The sequence below is a fragment of the Vigna unguiculata genome, chromosome 9, assembly GCF_037176805.1.
Source record: "Vigna unguiculata cultivar grain cowpea cultivar isolate G323 ecotype 2 chromosome 9, ASM3717680v1, whole genome shotgun sequence".
In the NCBI taxonomy this organism is placed as follows: domain Eukaryota; kingdom Viridiplantae; phylum Streptophyta; class Magnoliopsida; order Fabales; family Fabaceae; genus Vigna; species Vigna unguiculata.
This window is the reverse complement of record NC_140800.1, coordinates 6,087,285-6,107,702: the sequence shown is the minus strand read 5'-3', so window position 1 is coordinate 6,107,702 and position 20,418 is coordinate 6,087,285. Positions and strand designations below refer to the sequence as shown.

The 20,418-nt window shown below is 30.0% G+C and overlaps 1 protein-coding gene and 1 non-coding gene across 2 annotated transcripts; one reads left to right on the top strand and one right to left on the bottom strand.

Annotated features, from left to right (window-relative positions):
- Window positions 1-1,465: 1,465 nt before the first annotated feature.
- Window positions 1,466-3,341, top strand: LOC114163384 (UDP-arabinopyranose mutase 3-like). The gene is made up of 4 exons (XM_028047692.2): window positions 1,466-1,783; window positions 1,880-2,130; window positions 2,688-2,856; window positions 2,938-3,341. Exons 1-4 carry the CDS (start codon window positions 1,466-1,468, stop codon window positions 3,280-3,282), a joined length of 1,083 nt encoding a protein of 360 aa, XP_027903493.1. The 3' UTR covers window positions 3,283-3,341.
- Window positions 3,342-4,351: 1,010 nt separating this feature from the next.
- TRNAD-GUC (transfer RNA aspartic acid (anticodon GUC)) lies at window positions 4,352-4,423 on the bottom strand. The gene has a single exon. It is a non-coding gene; the product is annotated as a tRNA-Asp (tRNA).
- Between the last annotated feature and the right edge of the window lie 15,995 nt (window positions 4,424-20,418).

The window sequence follows — 20,418 nt, the reverse complement described above, 5'->3', positions numbered from 1 at the left end:
ATAAAACTCACTTCATAATCCATCTTTCCAATTTCTTTTTTCCCTCAAACAAATATAGCCTAAATGTTTGTTACAAAACTCAATTTAAATGGTATTGATTCTAAGTAAATTTATCTTCAAGAATTAATTCTCCGTGAATTAAAAAAATACAAATAAGAGAAGACGGACATGTAGTTAGAAGATGAGAAACTGAGAGAAGTAAAGAATCTCTAAAATTAAAAACTAATCAAATAATTGTTGTCCATCTATTTAAATCATAGTGTATATATGTATGTTCTCTAATTAGCTGCAAAACGTGGACTCTAATTAACTTCACAATTATAAATATTCAAGCTAGTACAAGAAAGTCAAATAAATTTATTTTTTTCTCAAAAATTCAAAAATTCTACCTCAATTTTAAACAACCGTAAAAAATAACATACATTTCCATCAAATCAGATATTCATTTCAAAACGCTAAAAATGGAGAATCTAATGTAACTAAAATTAATATATAAAAAAATTATAATCAAAATAATAAACAAATGCCAAATTAGTTAAAATTATATAATTAAAACAATTATGCACATTGAATCCATGATTAAAAAGAAACAATTTAAAAAATGAAAATAAAACATATAAAAAGAGATTTCACTTTATAAAATATTTATTTTTTAACAAGAAATTCTAATTAACCATCTTTAGTAAATATTTATTAATTGAATTTTCTTTATCTATAATATTCAAATTAGAAAACCTATTTATGTGTCACTTATGCAATTTTTAAGACTTTCTTATTTTTCTAGTACATCACCACTAATTAATCACCTATCTCATCTTATAATTAAACAAAATATTTATAACTGAAACTAATATTGTAGAACCCTCCCAACAACAATAATAATTTAAACGTAATAAACACACAACTTTATTTAGAAGATGAAAGAATAGTTCTTTAGGTTAGTCATTAACTCCATAAAAAACATTTATGGTGCAAGGAGTTAATTTACTTTTAGGATACTAATTCATATTAGTTTTGGTATGAAACAGAGATGTAATAATACTCGAAGCTTGGAATTACATTATACTAATCATCTATTAAACATTTTACTTTTGTAAATAATTTCTATACGTATTAATATATTTATAATCCTCAAGAGTTTACAAAATTTTCAAACTAAATTTACATTATAGAAATATGTTGCTAAAACGAACATAGGCACACGTCTTATGATCACAAGCTAGCTGATGAACACTAACGTTAATTGGTTTCTCCTAGACAATGTTGACATTGTGAAATGACGTATACCACAAGGAATTCTTCTCGTAATTATAACTAATTAGCAAGTAAATTATTTAATTAAAGGGATATTTCCTTTTATATAAAATATATTTAGTTTTGGTCTACAAAAACCCCTCGAAGCTTACACCAACGCATTAGAAACAAAGACCACCACTCCGAAACAACGTTGTGGTTTATCGGAAAGATGTCGGAAACAGGAGCGACGGCGATTCTGAAGGAGGAGGTGGACATAGTTATCCCCACAATTAGGAACCTTGAGTTCTTGGAGAAGTGGAGAGCGTTCTTTGAACCTTACCACCTCATAATAGTGCAGGACGGTGACCCTTCTAAGGTCATCAAGGTCCCCGAAGGCTTCGATTACGAACTCTACAACCGTAACGACATTAACCGCATTCTGGGCCCCAAGGCCCACTGCATTTCCTTCAAGGACTCTGCATGCCGCTGCTTCGGCTTCTTGCTCTCCAAGAAGAAGTACATCTTCACCATCGACGATGATTGCTTTGTCAGTACAGTATCACCTTTGCTTTTTCTTAGATTGTTTGTTCATCATGGTCGCAGTATCACACTTTGTTCTTTGTTTTTTGTTTTTGTTTTTCAGGTTGCAAAAGATCCATCTGGAAAAGAAATTAACGCCCTGGAACAGCATCTGAAGAACCTTCTGACTCCATCAACCCCGTTTTTTTTCAACACCCTCTATGATCCATTCAGAGAGGGTACAGATTTTGTCCGTGGATATCCGTTTAGTCTGCGTGAAGGTGTTCCTACAGCAGCTTCTCATGGCCTCTGGCTCAACGTTCCTGATTATGATGCCCCAACTCAGCTTGTCAAACCCCTGGAGAGGAACACCAGGTACGATGAATATTTATTTGACCCGACAAAAAGTGAGTTTAGTGATACACGGACATATTGTCTTTCTGAATATATATACAAGGTTAAATATGTTTGTGTACGTATTAGTCTATCTTCAAAATTTTTACCAGAAAATTTAGTTCTTTTAACTAATTTTTATTAAGTTTATCTAATATTTCAAACGCATCTCATGATAATATTTGAATTATTTATATTGTTTTACATATTTTTGTTTCAATGTTAACTCAAATATTATCATAAAATGTCAAATAAATTTAACAAAAATTTGATAAATAGGACTACATCCACGCATTTCCAAAAATGAATGAATAAATTGGTATAAAATTTCGAAAAGGAACCAATTTCAAATTTTACTGAAACTTGAGAGATAAAAACATATTTAACCTTATATAATATTAGTCTTACACATATAAATTATCTAACGTTACTTTTATCCCAAAATCTTAAAACAATGATTTTATAAATCTTTATTTTTGTCCAATGTGTGATTTGGACTCACAATTTATTTCCAACAATGTATGATACACTTTTGTTAGGTATGTGGATGCAGTAATGACGATACCAAAGGGAACCCTGTTTCCCATGTGTGGTATGAATCTGGCATTCAACCGTGAATTAATCGGTCCTGCAATGTACTTTGGACTGATGGGGGAAGGTCAACCTATTGGACGCTATGATGACATGTGGGCTGGCTGGTGCATGAAGGTATTGTATTCAAAACATCATGTGTAAAAAGGAAACATTTTTGTTTGAAAAAATGAGCAGTGATTTATGATGTTGTTGTAGGTGATAAGTGACCACCTGGGACTGGGGGTGAAGACAGGTTTGCCTTACATCTGGCACAGCAAAGCCAGCAACCCATTCGTAAACCTGAAGAAGGAGTACAAAGGAATTTACTGGCAAGAAGAGCTGATTCCGTTTTTCCAATCTGTTTCTCTTCCCAAGGAATGCACAACTGCTCAGAAATGCTACGTTGAACTGTCGAAGCAAGTGAGGGCAAAACTTGGGAAGGTCGATGAGTATTTCAACAAGCTTGCAGATACCATGGTTACATGGATTGAAGCTTGGGAAGAACTAAACCCTTCTGGCCCACCAAAATCTGATGCATTGCCCAATGGCTCTGCCAAGTAACTTCTTCTTCTTCATCATCACTAGGATTTTTCTTTTCTCTTTTCACACAACAAATAAAATTTCATCGGTGCCATATATTTTTTTTAACGTTTTCTTCATCAGTTTCAAATGTAGCTTCTTACTAAACTCTGAAATTTGACAGCGACATTGTTATTGCTCTTGCTAATGTCTTCTAATTCCTGCCATTTGCACTTTCCTTGTTTTCTCCACTCTTTTTTCTATTATTATTATTATTTTTTAACGTTTTCTCCACTCTTTTTTAGCGTTATTTTAGGTTGGTATTTAAATTATATATTTCACTATTACATATGTGGACTTTCTTTATAAACATTTCTAAAAGAGAAAAAAATTGAATTAACTTTTCTATATAAAACTAAAATTACCTTTTATACAAATTACTTTATGAAAATTCTATTATATGATTTTTTAAAAATCTTAATTTTACCTTTTATATAATATGATAGCGTTATGTTTGGAGCGTTGGAGTGAACGTGAACGTGACATTGTTATAGTTTTTCTTGTTTTTGTTATAATTTCAGTTTTATTTTTTATTTTTTTGGCGTTTTCAACGTTTCCATGCATGTTCCTTGTGCCGTCGAATACCATGACGAGAAACTCGGCCGAAACCAACATTTTAAACTGAAATTTCTTATAAAATATATTATATTTCATATGTATTTTGTTTTAACATGTTTAATTAATGAGTCACTTCAATATCTTGTAATCTACTTTTTGTTAATGATGAGTCTTTTAAGAAAAAAATCACCGAAAAGATAACACATAGACCTGAGTCCAACCTCTGTAAAGAATTAAAAACATATATTTTAAAATCATAAATAAATTAGAAAAATATTCTATTTAATGCTATGAAACGATAGATAAAAGGAATTGTTATTTGAAAGATTGTTCACTATGGCCGTTGTTTTTGTGCGGGGCCTTCTTTCTTTTTATTTTGGGCTTTAGCTTACACTTTAGGTAAAGCCCAGCAATTATGGGCCGTCAGTAGTACCGAAGTCTCTTACAGAATTTGGTGAAAAGAAAACCAGAGAAATGCGGACAAAAAAGATAACGCCGTTGCCGGGGATCGAACCCGGGTCACCCGCGTGACAGGCGGGAATACTCACCACTATACTACAACGACTTGTACATTTAATTAAGATATAAAAATAATTATTTTGAAAAACCTTTGTGAATAAAAATAGAGGGTCAAAATTACGGTAATATAATAAAATTTATTTCTGTTTTTAAAATGACTCACAATGCAATGCAGACGGACCTCGTAGCCAAATATCTAGAAGCTTAGATTATATAGCGGAAAGGAATAAAATAACTAAAAGTTTTATTATTTTCATAAAACTTTCGTATTTTTTTAGTAGAGATAGTGTAGCATTATTTTCATAAATGTTTTGAGTACAAACTTCATTAAAAAAAAAGCAATAGATAAATGTTGAAAAAGTAGAAAATATGAGGGAATCAATGTCATGTTGAATGTAAGGCTAAAATTATAAGCATACTGAAATAGAATTATGTTGAAATGAATGTAACGGAAATAAATTAGTTTGACAGAGTCTATGCTGAATAAAAATATATCAGTGTAACTTTTATCAGTTATTATATTATGGAATAACTTTAGTTGAATAAGGTGCCACCATCGTATTTTAGATACAACAATTCTTTAGGGTGTGGTATGAATACCCTAACAATATATTTTTGAAGGGTGTGAGTTTTGAATTTAAATTATACCTTGTTTTGAATAATACAACGTTATTTTCCTAAAAACGCAAAAGTAAAATAACGTTGATAGTTGAGAAAAACATGTTGCCCCCATTTTCAAACTTGTCTTGTACCTACCGCATGCAAATCATGGAATTCTGAGGAGCCTGCTTCATACGAAGACAAAAAGTTATCATCCACTATATTATGGGTAAACCCAAGAAATTATGTGAGAAGCAAGAAAAGTGTGAAAATTTCCCCTCCCACCAACCCCTTCTTTCAAATATTCAAAATAACAAAGGAATTGTTTTAACAAACATTTCCATAAACACAACACAAAAATAAAATAAATTAATATTTCTTTGTATTTAACTTGAATATAATCTAATTTATAAACATTTTCTCATATATATTTTTTTGTAACTTTCTGTTTTTTACTCCACTACTAAAAAAACTCATATTTCATGTCAATTTTTTTTTCAGTATACTTACAAATTATGTTATGAAAAAAAAAATTGTTGTCAATTTTTTGCAAAATATTTTGTATAAAACACTTTTTGTAACAAATTTATTAAGAAATACTTACCAATTTTATAATTTTGTAGGAAATAATTACTAACAAAGAAATTATCTGACAATTAAGATTTTTAGAAAAAATAGTAGGAAAAAACTTTTTCTTGCAAATTATTTTAACAAATTTGTAAAAAAAAATCTCATGTAATATAAGAATTTTTAGTAGTGCTCATACATAAACTAATTTCAACTCATATAAAGGTTAATTTCACTTTATCTCTTTTAATTTTTTTTTCTCTTATAAAAAGACTTACGAAAGTTTTTGTCTAAACAAACTCTTCTATGAAAACTTTTTAGATGGAAAAATATGAAAATAATGAAATAAACCTTTATACGAATTTTATAATTTTGTAGGAAATAATTAATTATGAAGAAATTACCTGTCAATTAAGTTTTTTTAAAAAAATAACAGGATTTTTTTTTATAAATTATTTTAACAAATTTGTAAGAAAATTCTCATGTAATATAAGAATTTTTAGTAGTGCTGGAAGATTAACTAATTTCAACTCATATAAAGGTTAATTTCACTTCATCTCTTTTTATTTTTATTTTTCTCGTATAAAAGGACTTACGAAAGTTTTTGTCTAAACAAACTCTTCTATGAAAACTTTTTAGATGGAAAAATATGAAAATAATGAAATAAAATTTTTCAAAAGTGTAAATTAGTCTATACACATATTACAAAAAAAAAAATCAAAATCTTAAAAAATAATTAATATGAGAGAACTTCTAAAAAGTTCGTATAAACTAATTTTAATTTTTAGAGATATTTACTGTATTTTTTTTTCTTTCCCATAAATTATTACACAAAATTTCACTAAAACAAAGTGGAAAAGGATTCCTCGTTTTGGATATCATAAACTTTATGCTTTCATTTAATGGAGAGTGATGCAGTCAAAATCAAACCTTATCTTCAATGCCCTAGCTAATCAAAAATCATTTTTTGTAAACATCGGCTATAATTAAGACAGATGTTAATCTCTTTAACCTCTCTCTCATTCAACTTGTTCTCTGAGATACTAACATGAAGAACATGGCTTCAACTTGATCATAACTATAAGGGGACAAACCCTAATAATAAAATATGCAGAAATGATGAACATTTTTCCCTGTTATGATAGATCTTGGATGAGACACAAGGAATCTATCATGCAAATAGAAAATGTGTATTAGGAAGCAATGACAGAATCGAGATGATGAGGTTAATTAGATCCGACCAAGCGAAACATCATCAACAATTTTTGGAATTAGATACGAATATTTTATTGGATATAAGTACTTTCTTATCACTGGGTGCAAGCATAATTCATAAGAAAACATCATCATATTTATCACTTTTTTCAGAAAACAATTGTTGTTCGACACGACTGCATGTAGGAGACAATAATTTCCGAGTTCAACTCATGTTTTCGTAAAGGAAAATTTGCATGGTCTTAATTATTGCTGACATGAGATAAACAACAGGTAACTTTCTTTATTTCAAGATAAAAGAAACAAAAACAAGTGACTCCAGATAAAAAGAGCTCATAAGTCTCTTATGAAAGGGACACTAGGTTTTTTTTTTCTACCCTTCTTCTTTATTCTATACAAAGTGTAAACGATAGAAGATAGAACGGTATTGTGGTCAAAGATGCAAAGGGATGATAGTGGTTGAGTTGAGAGTGGATTTTTATCATATTTTAAAGTAAAATTTTATTTTTATTTTATATATAGTGAAGATGAAAATTTCTTTTCTTCTTCTTTTTATCGAAAAACTATCCGACTTCATGTTCTTTTAGTGTTTTAAATGTTAATTAAATGATTCTTTATGAAAAATAAAAATCATATCAAATAAAACATTATATTGCCAAATATTAAACATTAAAATGATACATACTTTTTTAATGTTAAATATCAAAGAATTTATGACTAAAAAAATATCAAATAACAATATTAAATAATAATAAAATTTAAATAATTATATAAAAAGAGTAAAAATAAATAAATGTGTGTTCTAAAATAAATTATTAAGAAAATATATTTAAATTTTTAGATTACTTAATAATATTAAATGTGTTTTAATAATTTAAAACATGAACGTTATAATAATGGAGACAAGTATTATAATGAATATGATAATGAAATAAAATCGATATGTACATTCTCGTGTTCATACCTAATTTAAAAATTATATATATTATATATACTCATATTCATATTTAGTTAATGTAAAAATTCTCATCAAAATTAAAATAAATTCAAATAATACTCGAGATATTCATTTGTTTTTTTAATTATGATAGAAGACAATAAATTAAAAACTTATTACTTCTATTAACCAAAAAAGATTGTGATAAGATGTTACATGTAAACGAAAAATATCCTTGATACTTTTCTAACCTAATTTTATCATCTTGTGATTAAATTTAAATTAAAATATACTTTTATGAAAAATATTTTTATACTAATGATTAATCATTAATATGATAAAATTATTAATATTTGTATATTGATCTTTGTAATATTTATCAAGTGCCCTTAAAATTTGAGTGTTAGAAAAGTTTTTTCCATATATGGAAACTTCTTAAAGTTAATTTTTGTTCACCTTTAATTTGTCTCTGGATGAAATAAAATTCCCCAGTGATGTCTTTTCTTCTTTTACACGCTTTTTGACATAAGGTACATTTGAATGATTTTTTTTTTTTAATTTCTCAAAAACATCCAAGCCTATTTTATTTATCAAAGTAGACATATTTATTATTAATTATTAGAATTTCGTTTTTAGGGGTGAAATTGTGTTCTTCCTTGGTATCATCATAGTCGAAAAACAGGTTTAAATTTATTAATTTTTCAGGAATCAAGTTCAGACCTGTGATTTGTTTTAAAAGAATAAGAAAATAAATAATTTAGTGAAGAATTTATAAAAATGAAATAAATAACCAAAAATACTTAGACATTTTCTTTGAGTTTTTAAATAATAAAAATTAAATTAAAAATAACTTAAATAATAAAATAAAACAATTTAATGCCTGAAACTAATTTAAAGAAATTAAGAATAAAAATGTTATATAACAATAGTAATTTAAAAAATGATCCAACATAAAACTATTACATATTTAAATAAATTATTCAGGGTAGTTTAAAAAATAAAAATATATCAATGAAAATAATAATATATTATTAACTGAATAACTAAGAACAATATAAATAGTTTCATATGATAAAAATAAAAATATATTTTAAAATTGAATAAATGAATATTAATTTTAAATTGATTAACATTTTTTATATTATATTATTAATATAAATTAAAAATAAAATTAATATGTAATTAATAAATTGTGAATAATATATAATATGTGCTGTGAAAGTAAATAAATATAAATTCTAGTGTTGAAATAAAATGTAAATATTATATAAGGTAATTGTGGTAGACATTATAATTTTATTAAATAAAATGAAACTCATGTTTAATTTTTTTTTATAACTCATGTTAGATATCACTATTTACCATGACATTTTATCTATGCTAAAATAAAATAGTAATATCAAAACATTGTAGAGGATCAAACGAAACTCGTGTACAATAAAATACATAGCACATTTTCTTCGAAAAAATAGCTAAAGAACTTTAAACATAGGAAGTTTATACTTGTTATAAAAAATCAAGAACAAGCCAAGATGACATAGCCTAGATGACATAATATAATACCATTTACAATAAATTTTATTTTCTAATCTTAAAGAAGTTAACTTATAGAGCATGATGATTCCCTTTCCTAAAATTATGAGAACACTTAACATCATGTTATATTTGTAAGAGTTGTAATTTCTATAATGATGTTTAATACTACAATAAAAATGATGTCTATTACATGTCAAATTTGTTCGTTGTTGTTATTCTTTAAGTAGTGGTTGTTGTTGGAAATTAGTATGAAAATGAAAAAAATCGTATGAATTTTGCACACTCATATGATGATACACATTGTAATTTGGAAAGGGAGTAAAGGATATGGTAGGTTGATGAAGTCCTTAAAGTAAAGGGATTACATACATAAGCCAAATTTGAACTCTAAAATTTTATTACAAATAAATTTGACATCATACATGTGAAAACATAAGTTATGATTGAATAGTGTTTTTTGAAATCTTTTCACAAATGTTTATAAGATAGGAATGAACAAACAAAATTTATACTTGACAAACAACTTGTCAAGTAATTTTCTTAAGAATATCAACTAATGAAGATCATCAGATACACCTTTAAGTTTGTCACAGGTACTATAAAAAATGCTTCTCAAAACTTGTTTTTCTTAAGACTCTCCTTCTGAAGTTAGATGAAGATCAATAACATGTTATGTAAAAAGATAAAGGATAAGAAACATTTTCCCAAGTTATTTAATATTGGTTTGTTTATAAATAACATACTACATCCAATTTTTGATCATTTGATTGAGCTCCACTAAGAAGACTAATGATACATAAATACAAGTGAGTTTTATTTTCACCTTAACCACTACTAGCTAAACCAATATAAGTATTATTTGAACATGCAATCACTACTAGCTAAAACTAGAGTATTGTTTGAAATGCAACCATTTATGGCTAAAAGCTTAAGTATTATTTGAATATCAACTACCCTTACTTAACCCACTGAGTATTGTTCAAACCCATTACGTATTGTTCGAAGTACAGACAATTTTGGCTAAAACCAAGTATTCTTTAGAATATAGGAATACAACCACACCTTTAGCTAAAATTGCACCATTCTTAGCTAAAATCAAGTATCATTTGAACAACAACCACTCATGGCTAAAAACACTAAGTATTCTTTGGACCACAACCACTCATAGCTAAACATGACAATTGTTTGAAAAGCAATTACTCCTAGCTAAAGGTTTGTTGAATAAGGGAGTGATATAAAATATCACAAAATTTTGATACCTAGATAAAGAGAGGTAGCATCTTACGATGTATACAAGGTTTAAGCACTTTATAAGTCTTCTATTTGAACCTGGATTGTTCTTGTGGACATCTGGGCACTAAAAGATTTGAGCAATGAAATTGACAATATTTTAGAAATTTTTGATTACTTATTATGTTTTCTTCAACTCAGAAGGTTTAGTTAAATACAAAATGTAGAAAATAGTTGTTGTGAATCTTTTTATTCACATTGAGTTTCTCTACTTCAATTCTTCTTGTTTAGAGTCTTGTTTGTTCAACATGAACATAAAGATGAATCAAATGTGCTTCAAGAAACATTAAATGTTTTCCTCTTATTTAAGCAACATCGTGATATATAAGATGACTTATCATGCCTCATTAGAAAACTTTCAACTAAATTGAAGAAAATAAGAAGACCATACAAAGTATATAGTCCTTCCATAGTTGACATAGGAAGTTCAGAATGAGCATTGGTGTGAAACAACTTTAGCTCATTCTTTAAAAGATGTTTAACATTGACTTGGGCTTTGTTCTTGGTACATATGAAGATGAGAACATTCTTCTAAACAACTCATATTTTTTTTGTTAGTTGCAATGTTAGCTTAAAAGACCATGTGCATGCATAGAATCTAATAAGTATTTTGCTTATTAAATGAAGCAAAGAGAAAATGTATGGCCCATCAAACCAATTATATTGGTCTCAGATGATTTGTTGTATATAAATCTTGTATTTTATAGTCGAAACATATTCATGCTTTATACTTTTATGTTTAATGACACTTGATAAAAAGAAATAAGGCCTGATGGTTTCCTTTTCTAACAATATCATCTTTTCTAGTTGATGCTTAACAATAAAGTTTAAATACATGTTTTCATAAAGAGAGTCAACATATCAAGTTTTCACAAAACAAATTTTGGAAAAACTCAAATTTAACAAACACTTATTGTAAGATACAAGTTTTACGAAATTTCAAACGTTTCAACACATTGAATTTCATTAGATCAAATCGTATCAAGGAGATATAATCTTAATATGTTTGAGAACAAATACAATGTTTGAAAAAAAATAACAAGAATTAGACTATATAAACCAACCTTTTATATATATTGTATAAAATGAACTTAAACCTTGTTATGGTATCGTAGCATGCGGAAGCACAAGATCGTGATAATTGGAAATTAAAGAGAAGTAAGTAAAAGAGCAAGAGAAATAACACACAAGGATTTACGTGGAAAACCTCTTTTGAATGTAAGAGGAAAAACCACGAGACGATAATGAACAAAGTTCCACTATGAAAAAAAGAGTACAAAACTCTTGAATGGGAACAAGAATCCTCACTAAAATACACTCAGGTGTATATTACAAAGTGTGTCTCTGTAAATGTTTTTTATATTTTTTCAAGTCATGGAGATGTTATTTATAGGCTTCAAAGTTGAACCAGTCAATAAGCCATATGAAGAGTCTTCAGAAACTGCACTAGTAAATAGGCCATATGAAGAGTCTTCAAAACTGAACCAGTAAATAAGCCATATGAAGAGTCTTCAAAACTTAAGCAGTAAATAATTAATAATTAGTGCTTAAGTAACGTGTGGTATTAAGAATTAAATGAGAACCACATATTCTAACAATCTCCACCTTGGTTCGAATTCTACAAGTGTTTCATCGTCCGATAAAGCCCCAAAGGGCATTCAAGTGCTGTATAGACCAACCAAGTCCAAAAAATGTTCAAACTTGGTAATTGGAAGCGGCTTGGTAAGCATGTCTGCTGGATTCTCAGAGGTGTGAATCTTTTCAACCATAATTTCTCCAACAACAACAACATCTCTAATAAAGTGATGTTTTATATTGATGTGTTTGGTCTTGTCGTGATAACGATTATTCTTGGTTAAATGAATAGCACTTTGGCTATCACAAAACACAGTAAGAACTTTCTGTGTTAGACCAAGTTCATTTACCAAACCTCGGAGCCAAATAGCCTCTTTCACTCCCTCTGTGGCTGAAATATACTTTGCTTCGGTTGTAGATAATGCAACAATAGATTGAAGTGTTGCTTTCCAACTGATAACACTATTACAGAGGGTAAAGATGTAACCTGATAGAGATCTTCTTCTATCAAGATCACCAGCATAATCTGAGTCAACATATCCTACAAAATTATCAGTTGTGGCCAATTTTTTGTCAAATACCAAGCCAACATGAGAAGTACCTTTTAGATACCGAAAAATCCATTTTACAGAACTCCAGTGTTTCTTGTCGGGATTATGCATATACCGGCTTACCATGCTAACAGCATATGCAAGGTCTGGCCTGGTGTATATCATGGCATACATAAGACTGCCAATAACATTAGCATAAGGAACATGTGACATGTACTTCATATCTTCCTTTGTATCTGGGCAAAGATCTGAGGATAACTTGAAATGTGCAGCAAGTGGAGTAGAAACAGGTTTACAATCATTCATATTAAACATATCAAGTACTTTCTCAATATACCTTTGTTGAGATAAAAACAATTTACCAGCTTGACGGTCCCTGCGAATCTCCATACCAAGAATTTTCTTTGATGCACTAATTCTTTCATTTCAAACTCATTGCATAGTTGAGTTTTTAATTTCCTGATAGAAAACTTGTCACGTGATGCAATTAACATATCATCAACATATAGTAACAAGTATATGAAAGATCCATCTTGGAATGTTTGAAAATAAATATAGTCATCAAATTGACTCCTGCAGTAACCTTGCCCAATCATGAAAGAATCAAACCTCTTGTACCATTGCCTAGGTGCTTGTTTGAGGCCATATAAGGATTTCTTCAAACGACAAACAAAATGCTCCTTTCCAGGAACAATAAATCCCTCTGGTTGTTCCATGTAAATTTCTTCTTCCAGCTCTCCATGTAAAAAAGCTGTCTTTACATCTAGCTACTCTAACTCCAAATCAAACAGAGCAACAAAAGCAAGCAAAACACGAATGGAAGTATGACGAACAACAGGTGAGAATGTCTCATTAAAGTCAATACCTTCCTTTTGATTAAAGCCTTTAACGACTAGTCGTGCTTTGCATCTTGCATTTTCAACCCCGGGAATGCCATCTTTCTTCTTATAGATCCATTTACACTTTAATGGTCGCTTGTCTTTAGGCAGTTCTGTCAGAGTCCAAGTATTATTTTTATAAAGACTCTGAATTTCTTCATTCATAGCCCCTAGCCACTGAGAAGACTCAGCACAAGAAACAACTTCAGTGTAGCTGACAGGCTCAACACCATCATTTACCTCTTGCGCAATTGATAATGCATAGGTAGTTAAATAATCATTAGTGTATCTGGCTGACTTTCTGATTTGTCTTCTAGCTCTATCCCGAGCAATAGAATAATCATCTCCTTGTTGTTGAATAGGAGAAGTGGTTCTATCATCACATTCACCATCATCATGATGATCATTATTGGATTCATTTGTAGAGGAAGATGGGACATCAATACCAGGAACTGCAGATTTGAATTCAAACTCCACCTTCTCATTAGAACCCTGTATATTACCTGTATTGGTAGAAGAAGACACAAAAGACTGTTTTCCAGAAGATAATAATGCATCCTCATTAAAAATTACATCTCTGCTAAGAATTAGCTTTCGAGACTTTGATTCAGAGCACCATAAACCTAGAAATATGCACTCAATAGCTCTTGGAGATAATTTGCCATTATTAATGTGCATATGCAGGACATCCGAAAATTCTTAAATTAGAATAATCAACAGGATTACCTGACCAAATCTCTTCTGGAACTTTGAAGTCGAGTGCTAAATGTGGAGAACGGTTGACCAAGTAGCATGCAGTAGATACTGCCTCGGTCGAAAGATCATGTCGATCCCATAGCCCAGCATTTGAGAGCATACAACGAGCTCTCTCAAGTATAGTCCTGTTCATTCGTTCTGCAACACCATTTTGTTAGGGATTCCTTGGAATGGTTTTGTGTCTAGCAATACCATGATTTGTGCAGAACTCATTAAAGTCACCACTACAAAACTCTAATCCATTATCTGTTCTGAGCTTTTTTACTTTCTTCCCTGTCTGAGTTTCAACAAGAGTTTTCCACTTCTTGAATGTGGGGAAAGTCTCATTTTTATGTCGCAAAAAATAGACCCAGACCTTACGGGAAAAGTCATCAATGATAGTCATCATATAACGACGTCCTCCATAAGAAGGAACTTTAGAAGGCCCCCAAAGATCAGAGTGAATATAATCAAGAATACCTTTTGTATTGTGAGTTGCTGTAGAGAAACTAACCTTTTTTTGTTTCCCAAAAGCACAATGTTTGCAAAACTCCAACTTACCAATGACATGCTTACCAAGATATCCTTGCTTGCTTAGAAGATGCATGCCTTTTTCACTCATATGGCCTAGGCGCATGTGCCATAATTTAGTGACATCATTTTCAGTCATAGAAGATGATACAACTACTGAACCTGTCACAACAGTCCCTTGCAAGACATATAAGCTTCCAATTCGGTTAGCTTTCAAGAGAACAAGAGAACCTTTTGATACCTTTAGAACTCCACCTTCAGCTGAGTACTTGCACCCGAGAGATTCAAGAGTGCCAAGTGAAATTAAGTTTCGCTTTAATTCGGGTATATAGCGAACATCAGACAAAGTCTTGACGACACCATCATTAGTCTTGATCTGAATTGTACCTATTCCTGCAATCTTGCATTGGGCATCATTACCCATCAAGACAACACCACAATCAACAGATTCAAAAGTAGTGAATAAGTCCTTATAGGGACACATATGAAAAGTACATCTAGAATCAAGGATCCACTATGTTTTACTCCTCTTATTAGAAGAGACAACAGACAAAGTAATGTCACCGTCAGAGTCAGCTTCAATATTGGCAGATTCAGGGGATTGTGTGGCTTTTCCTTTTTCTTGTTTTTCTTGTTTTTTCTTCAAGATAAAACAATCAGAAATCTCGTGTCCAAGTTTCTTGCAATAGCGACATAATTTGTTGGATTTGCGTCCCCTATACTTGGATCTGAACTTTTTGTCACTTGTACTCCTTCTTTCTTGAGTTCTACCTCTGACACTTAAACCCTCACCCTTGTCCACAAAATGAACTTCAAGATCAAATTTTTCTTTGGACAATAAATTAGATTTAACATCTTCAAAGGATAAGGTATCATTATTTCCATACAACATAATTTCTTTGAAGTGTTTATAGGTAGAAGGTAGAGAGACAACCAACAAAACAGCTTTATCTTCATCATCAATTTTAATATCAATATTTTCCAGATCCAAGAGGATAGAATTAAACTCATTAATATGAGATTGAATAGGAGTACCTTCAACCATTCTAATGGTATATAAGCGTTCTTTGAGACGAAGCTTGTTTGCAAGGCTCTTGGTCATGTATAAAGACTCTAACTTTAGCCATAATGCAGCAGTGGTTGTTTCATTTGCTACTTCACGGAGAACCTCCTTTGATAAAGAGAGTTGGATTGATGATAGCGCCTTTTCATCCAACTCCTCCCATTGCTAATCAGTCATGGAAGCTGGCTTATTTTCTATTCCATCTAAAGCCTTCTTTAACCCACTCTGGGTTAAAACGGCTCTCATTTGGACTCGCCAAATAGAAAAACTAATCTTGCCATCAAACTTCTCAATGTCAAATTTTGCAGACATTTTGGAATTTCCAACTAAGAGCTCTGATACCACTTGTTATGGTATCGTAGCATGCGGAAGCACAAGATCGTGATAATTGGAAATTAAAGAGAAGTAAAAGAGCAAGAGAAATAACACACAAGGATTTACGTGGAAAACCTCTTTTAAATGTAAGAGGAAAAACCATGGGACGATAATGAACAAAGTTCCACTATGAAAAGAAGAGTACAAAGCTCTTGGATGGGAACAAGAATCCTCACCAAAATACACTCAGGTGTATATTACAAAGTGTGTCTCTGTAAATGTTTTTTATATTTTTTCAAGTCATGGAGATGTTATTTATAGGCTTCAAAGTTGAACCAGTCAATAAACCATATGAAAAGTCTTCAGAAATTGCACTAGTAAATAGGCCATATGAAGAGTCTTCAAAACTGAACTAGTAAATATGTCATATGAAGAGTCTTCAAAACTGAACCAGTAAATAGGCCATATGAAGAGTCTTCAAAACTTAAGCAGTAAATAATTAATAATTAGTGCTTAAATAACGTGTGGTATCAGGAATTGAATGAGAACCACATATTCTAACAAACCTCTTCAAGTATTCCTTTGTATTATTCTCTTTCTTCTTCATTTCCTCCCCTTTAACACAATCTCCCTCTTAGCGTACAATTTAGGGTTTAGGTTCTCAACCTGCAAACCAGAGACCTTAGTTGTAGAGTATGGGTAGAACACAAAGGTACAAGTGGATAAAGTCACTGTAAACATTGTCGAATGCACCTCTATCATAGTTCTTAACTTATAGTTGGAGGAAAGATATTTTCTATTCATAAAAAAGAGGTGTGACGACTCATTTGCATTTTGGGGGATTTCTCTTTTGGTATAAGTCCACTAGTATGAGCAATAAAGGATTTGTTTGTCAAATAGATGGAAGTAATACAATATCCACTTCTCTAGATCTTTCCCTATAAGAATTTTTAGCATTGAAGGGATAAGAGCATTCATTTTTATAAGGTTGAATAAATTCTTTACCTTTATATGCATTTCAAGTAAAGTAAATGACATACTTGTTAAGTTTACGACAATGATTATTTTAATGATGTGCGTTTGAATGTAGGCACAATCTTAAAGATCTAAGAGAAAGAATTATACACATGCGAGAATTTTTCCGTTCTTATCCATGATTTAATTTGATTGTAACTCATTTTTTTTTTATATTTTGAAATAGATATCTTATTGTTTTTGTGTTTTTAACACTTTGAATGTGTGATTTAGTTTCTCTTTTACTCACAACATTTTCCTTTCGGGGGATCCATAGAGAAGTTTGTTTACATGTTTCCACCATAGTTTTCTTTTGCTTAGAAGTGAAAAAGCTTAAATGAGGTGAAATGTGACCACTCATATTTTGTACATATATTTATAGTTTTATTGTACATTGAAAACATATATTAAATGTTTTACTTTTATTTTTTAACTCATTTCTTTTTAATAGTTGCAATTCAATATATATATATATATATATATATATATATATATATATATATATATATATATATATATATATATATATATATATATATATATATATATTCAGCTAATATGGCTTTTGTTTACTGGTTCAAGATTGGATTTTACATTTTAAGGATTTGAAAATAGATATATGATTTTTATGTTATTTTCAATATTTTTTAGAAAATAAAATAGGTTTATTGAATTTTGTAAAGAAAATTTTCCTTAATTTTTGTAATTGAACTTATGATTCTAATTGGAGTCCACCTTTGCCATGTATATTTCAGATTTCATGGTATATAAATAGTTTAAATGTGAAAAAAAAAGTATTTAGTTTTCGGTCTCCGAAATTTTCCCTTAATTTTTTTTTTCTTTTTTTTCCACTTAATTGTCGGAATTGCCTATTCCTCTTCTTCTCTTATGTCCCCATAGCAAGATCCCCACCCATTCACAAACACCATTTCATAATTTTTTTTTTGCTTACTTTGTCTTTGTTTTTTTTTTTAATTGTTTTGAATATTCTTTTTTGGGATTTGGTTGATAACCAAGATTTTTGCCTTTTTTCTTTTTACCCTTTAATTTTGATACCGAATTTGGCGAATCAAAGTGGTGAATGTTGAAATGAAAAAGACGTGACACCTAATTTGTCATTATGGAGTGTAGCTACTCAGCCATGTATGTACCTATGCGTCAATGAATACAGAGGCTCAACGATATTATTACCTTAACTTGTTCTTGTTGGAAAATATTGCACTATCGAGCTGCAATCACAGTAAAGAAAACTACGAGTCATTAAAATAATGCAACACCTTTCTCTCCATGTCTTCACTCTTCTTGTGTCTATGTTGGTGTTTGTTTATGGGTTGCTGTAAGAGCCTTTGCCTCTTTTCGACACGACAACTTCTCCGTACATGTGTACTCCTAGGAGCCGCAGCGCTCTGTGTCTTTTATGCATTAAGGAAAACAATACCACCCGTGATATTTGGAGATTTAATGCTTTCTCAATAACTGTTATTAAATTTAATATTTGTAAATATTAATAAATTTATTTATTTATATTTATTTTTAGTGTTAGGCATCGACTAAAAATATTACTAATAAGAATTAAAAGAGATCTAATTTTTTTAGTTTACAATTCTGGGAAAAAAGAATTTAAAGTCTTCTAACAGAGTAAGAAAAGAAGATGGAAGAAATCAAGGTCAAATCCATGAATTTAAGAAACAATTAAACAAGTTAGTCACTGAGGGGAAAAAAAGGCTTGAAGCATCTAAATGTTCATTTAGAGAAGCAAAAGATCGATTACTCACTAAATTTAAACAAAATGGCCTTGGATCATTCTGAAAAATGATCTCGGTTATCTATCATCAACTTTCATCTAAATGCAACAAAGTCGACGAGGACTAAGAAACAATATCAAGATTTAGTTATTCAAAATTTTACAGATTTAATTTTTTTTTATTTTGACATTCTCCACTTTCTTTACTTCTTTTTTGTAATTTTGAATTAATTTGGTGCATTTATGGTTTATATCTCTTTCTTTAAATATTGTTGTGAGTGTGATATTTTACCTGAAATGACGCTCCAAAGTTCAATAATGACATGTCATTGCATGAAACAATTTATTAGAAACTAACATAAAAACAAAAACATGGGTGTACCAAACCAAATAGACACTAAAAACCTTATAAAGAAAACCTCCTTAAAAGAGAATTAAACAAAATGAAAATTGAGTTAAATATATTTTTTTCCTCAACAATAATGAAAAATTGTAATTAGTTTCTATTTAAAACTTTGATTTTGTTTGGTTCCTTATTTTTTAAAACAATGAATTTAGTCACTCATTTTCAACGACGTTAAATTTTGTGCCACGTGAAAGAAAATGTTCCACATAAACATCTACATTGTATAAATTGTTTATACGTGTAGTAACAACCACGTGTTGAATTTTATTTTATTTTTGAATAAAAATGGAATTTTTCTAAAACATTGAGTTGTACAAGAGGGTACTTGACCACCATCTTCTATGCTTACCAGTGTTACGGGTTATTGTGGATTTCTCCTCTAATGGAAGAATTGGTGGAGATGAAATTATTTTTGTGATGGTATATTTTGTGTGGGTGTTGGTTATGTAGAAGAAGATGAGGAAGATGAAGATAGGTTGAGAAGGAGCTGAGAAATTATGGAGATGGTGCAGAAATTGTAAAGGGAAGAAGTTGCCATATGTGTGCCCTCCCATACAACTCCATGTTTTTAGAAAACTTTAATTTTTATTAAAAATAAATAAAAGTCAAGATGTGGCTGCCGCGTGCCAAACACATATAAACAATGTAGATGTTTACGTGCAACGTTGTTTGCCACGTGGGACAAAATTTTACATAGTTGGAAAGGAGGAACTAAATTCATTGTTTTAGAGAGTAAGGGGACCAAATAAAATCAAAATTTCAAGTAGGGATCAAAAACATATTTAACCTAAATTAAAAATAAAAGTTAATATCTACTATAAAAAAAATCTAGACTTATAGCCGAAGGAAAAAAAAAATATCAAACCAACGATATTCTAGTCTTTCATTGATAAGCTTATAAGTACTTAGTATTTTTGTTGTAGTTTTCATCCCAGAAGTGCCCTTGATCGAAGTTTCAAGTTTCCCTGCATTTTCACACAAAGATCTATCTCATTTCGTTTCATTCTCGACACTTAACCAATCCAAAAATTGTCTACTCGTGGGTGAGTCTAATTTCTCGCTAGGCGAGAATTACGTTAAAAAT

What these genes read in the sequence shown, in the direction of transcription:
- LOC114163384 (XM_028047692.2), top strand. Translation starts at nt 1,466, where the DNA reads ATGTCGGAAACAGGAGCGACGGCGATTCTGAAGGAGGAGGTGGACATA. An exon ending in CCATCGACGATGATTGCTTT is followed by an intron (nt 1,784 to 1,879) that starts GTCAGTACAGTA and finishes TTTGTTTTTCAG; the next exon opens with GTTGCAAAAGATCCATCTGG. An exon ending in CCCCTGGAGAGGAACACCAG is followed by an intron (nt 2,131 to 2,687) that starts GTACGATGAATA and finishes CACTTTTGTTAG; the next exon opens with GTATGTGGATGCAGTAATGA.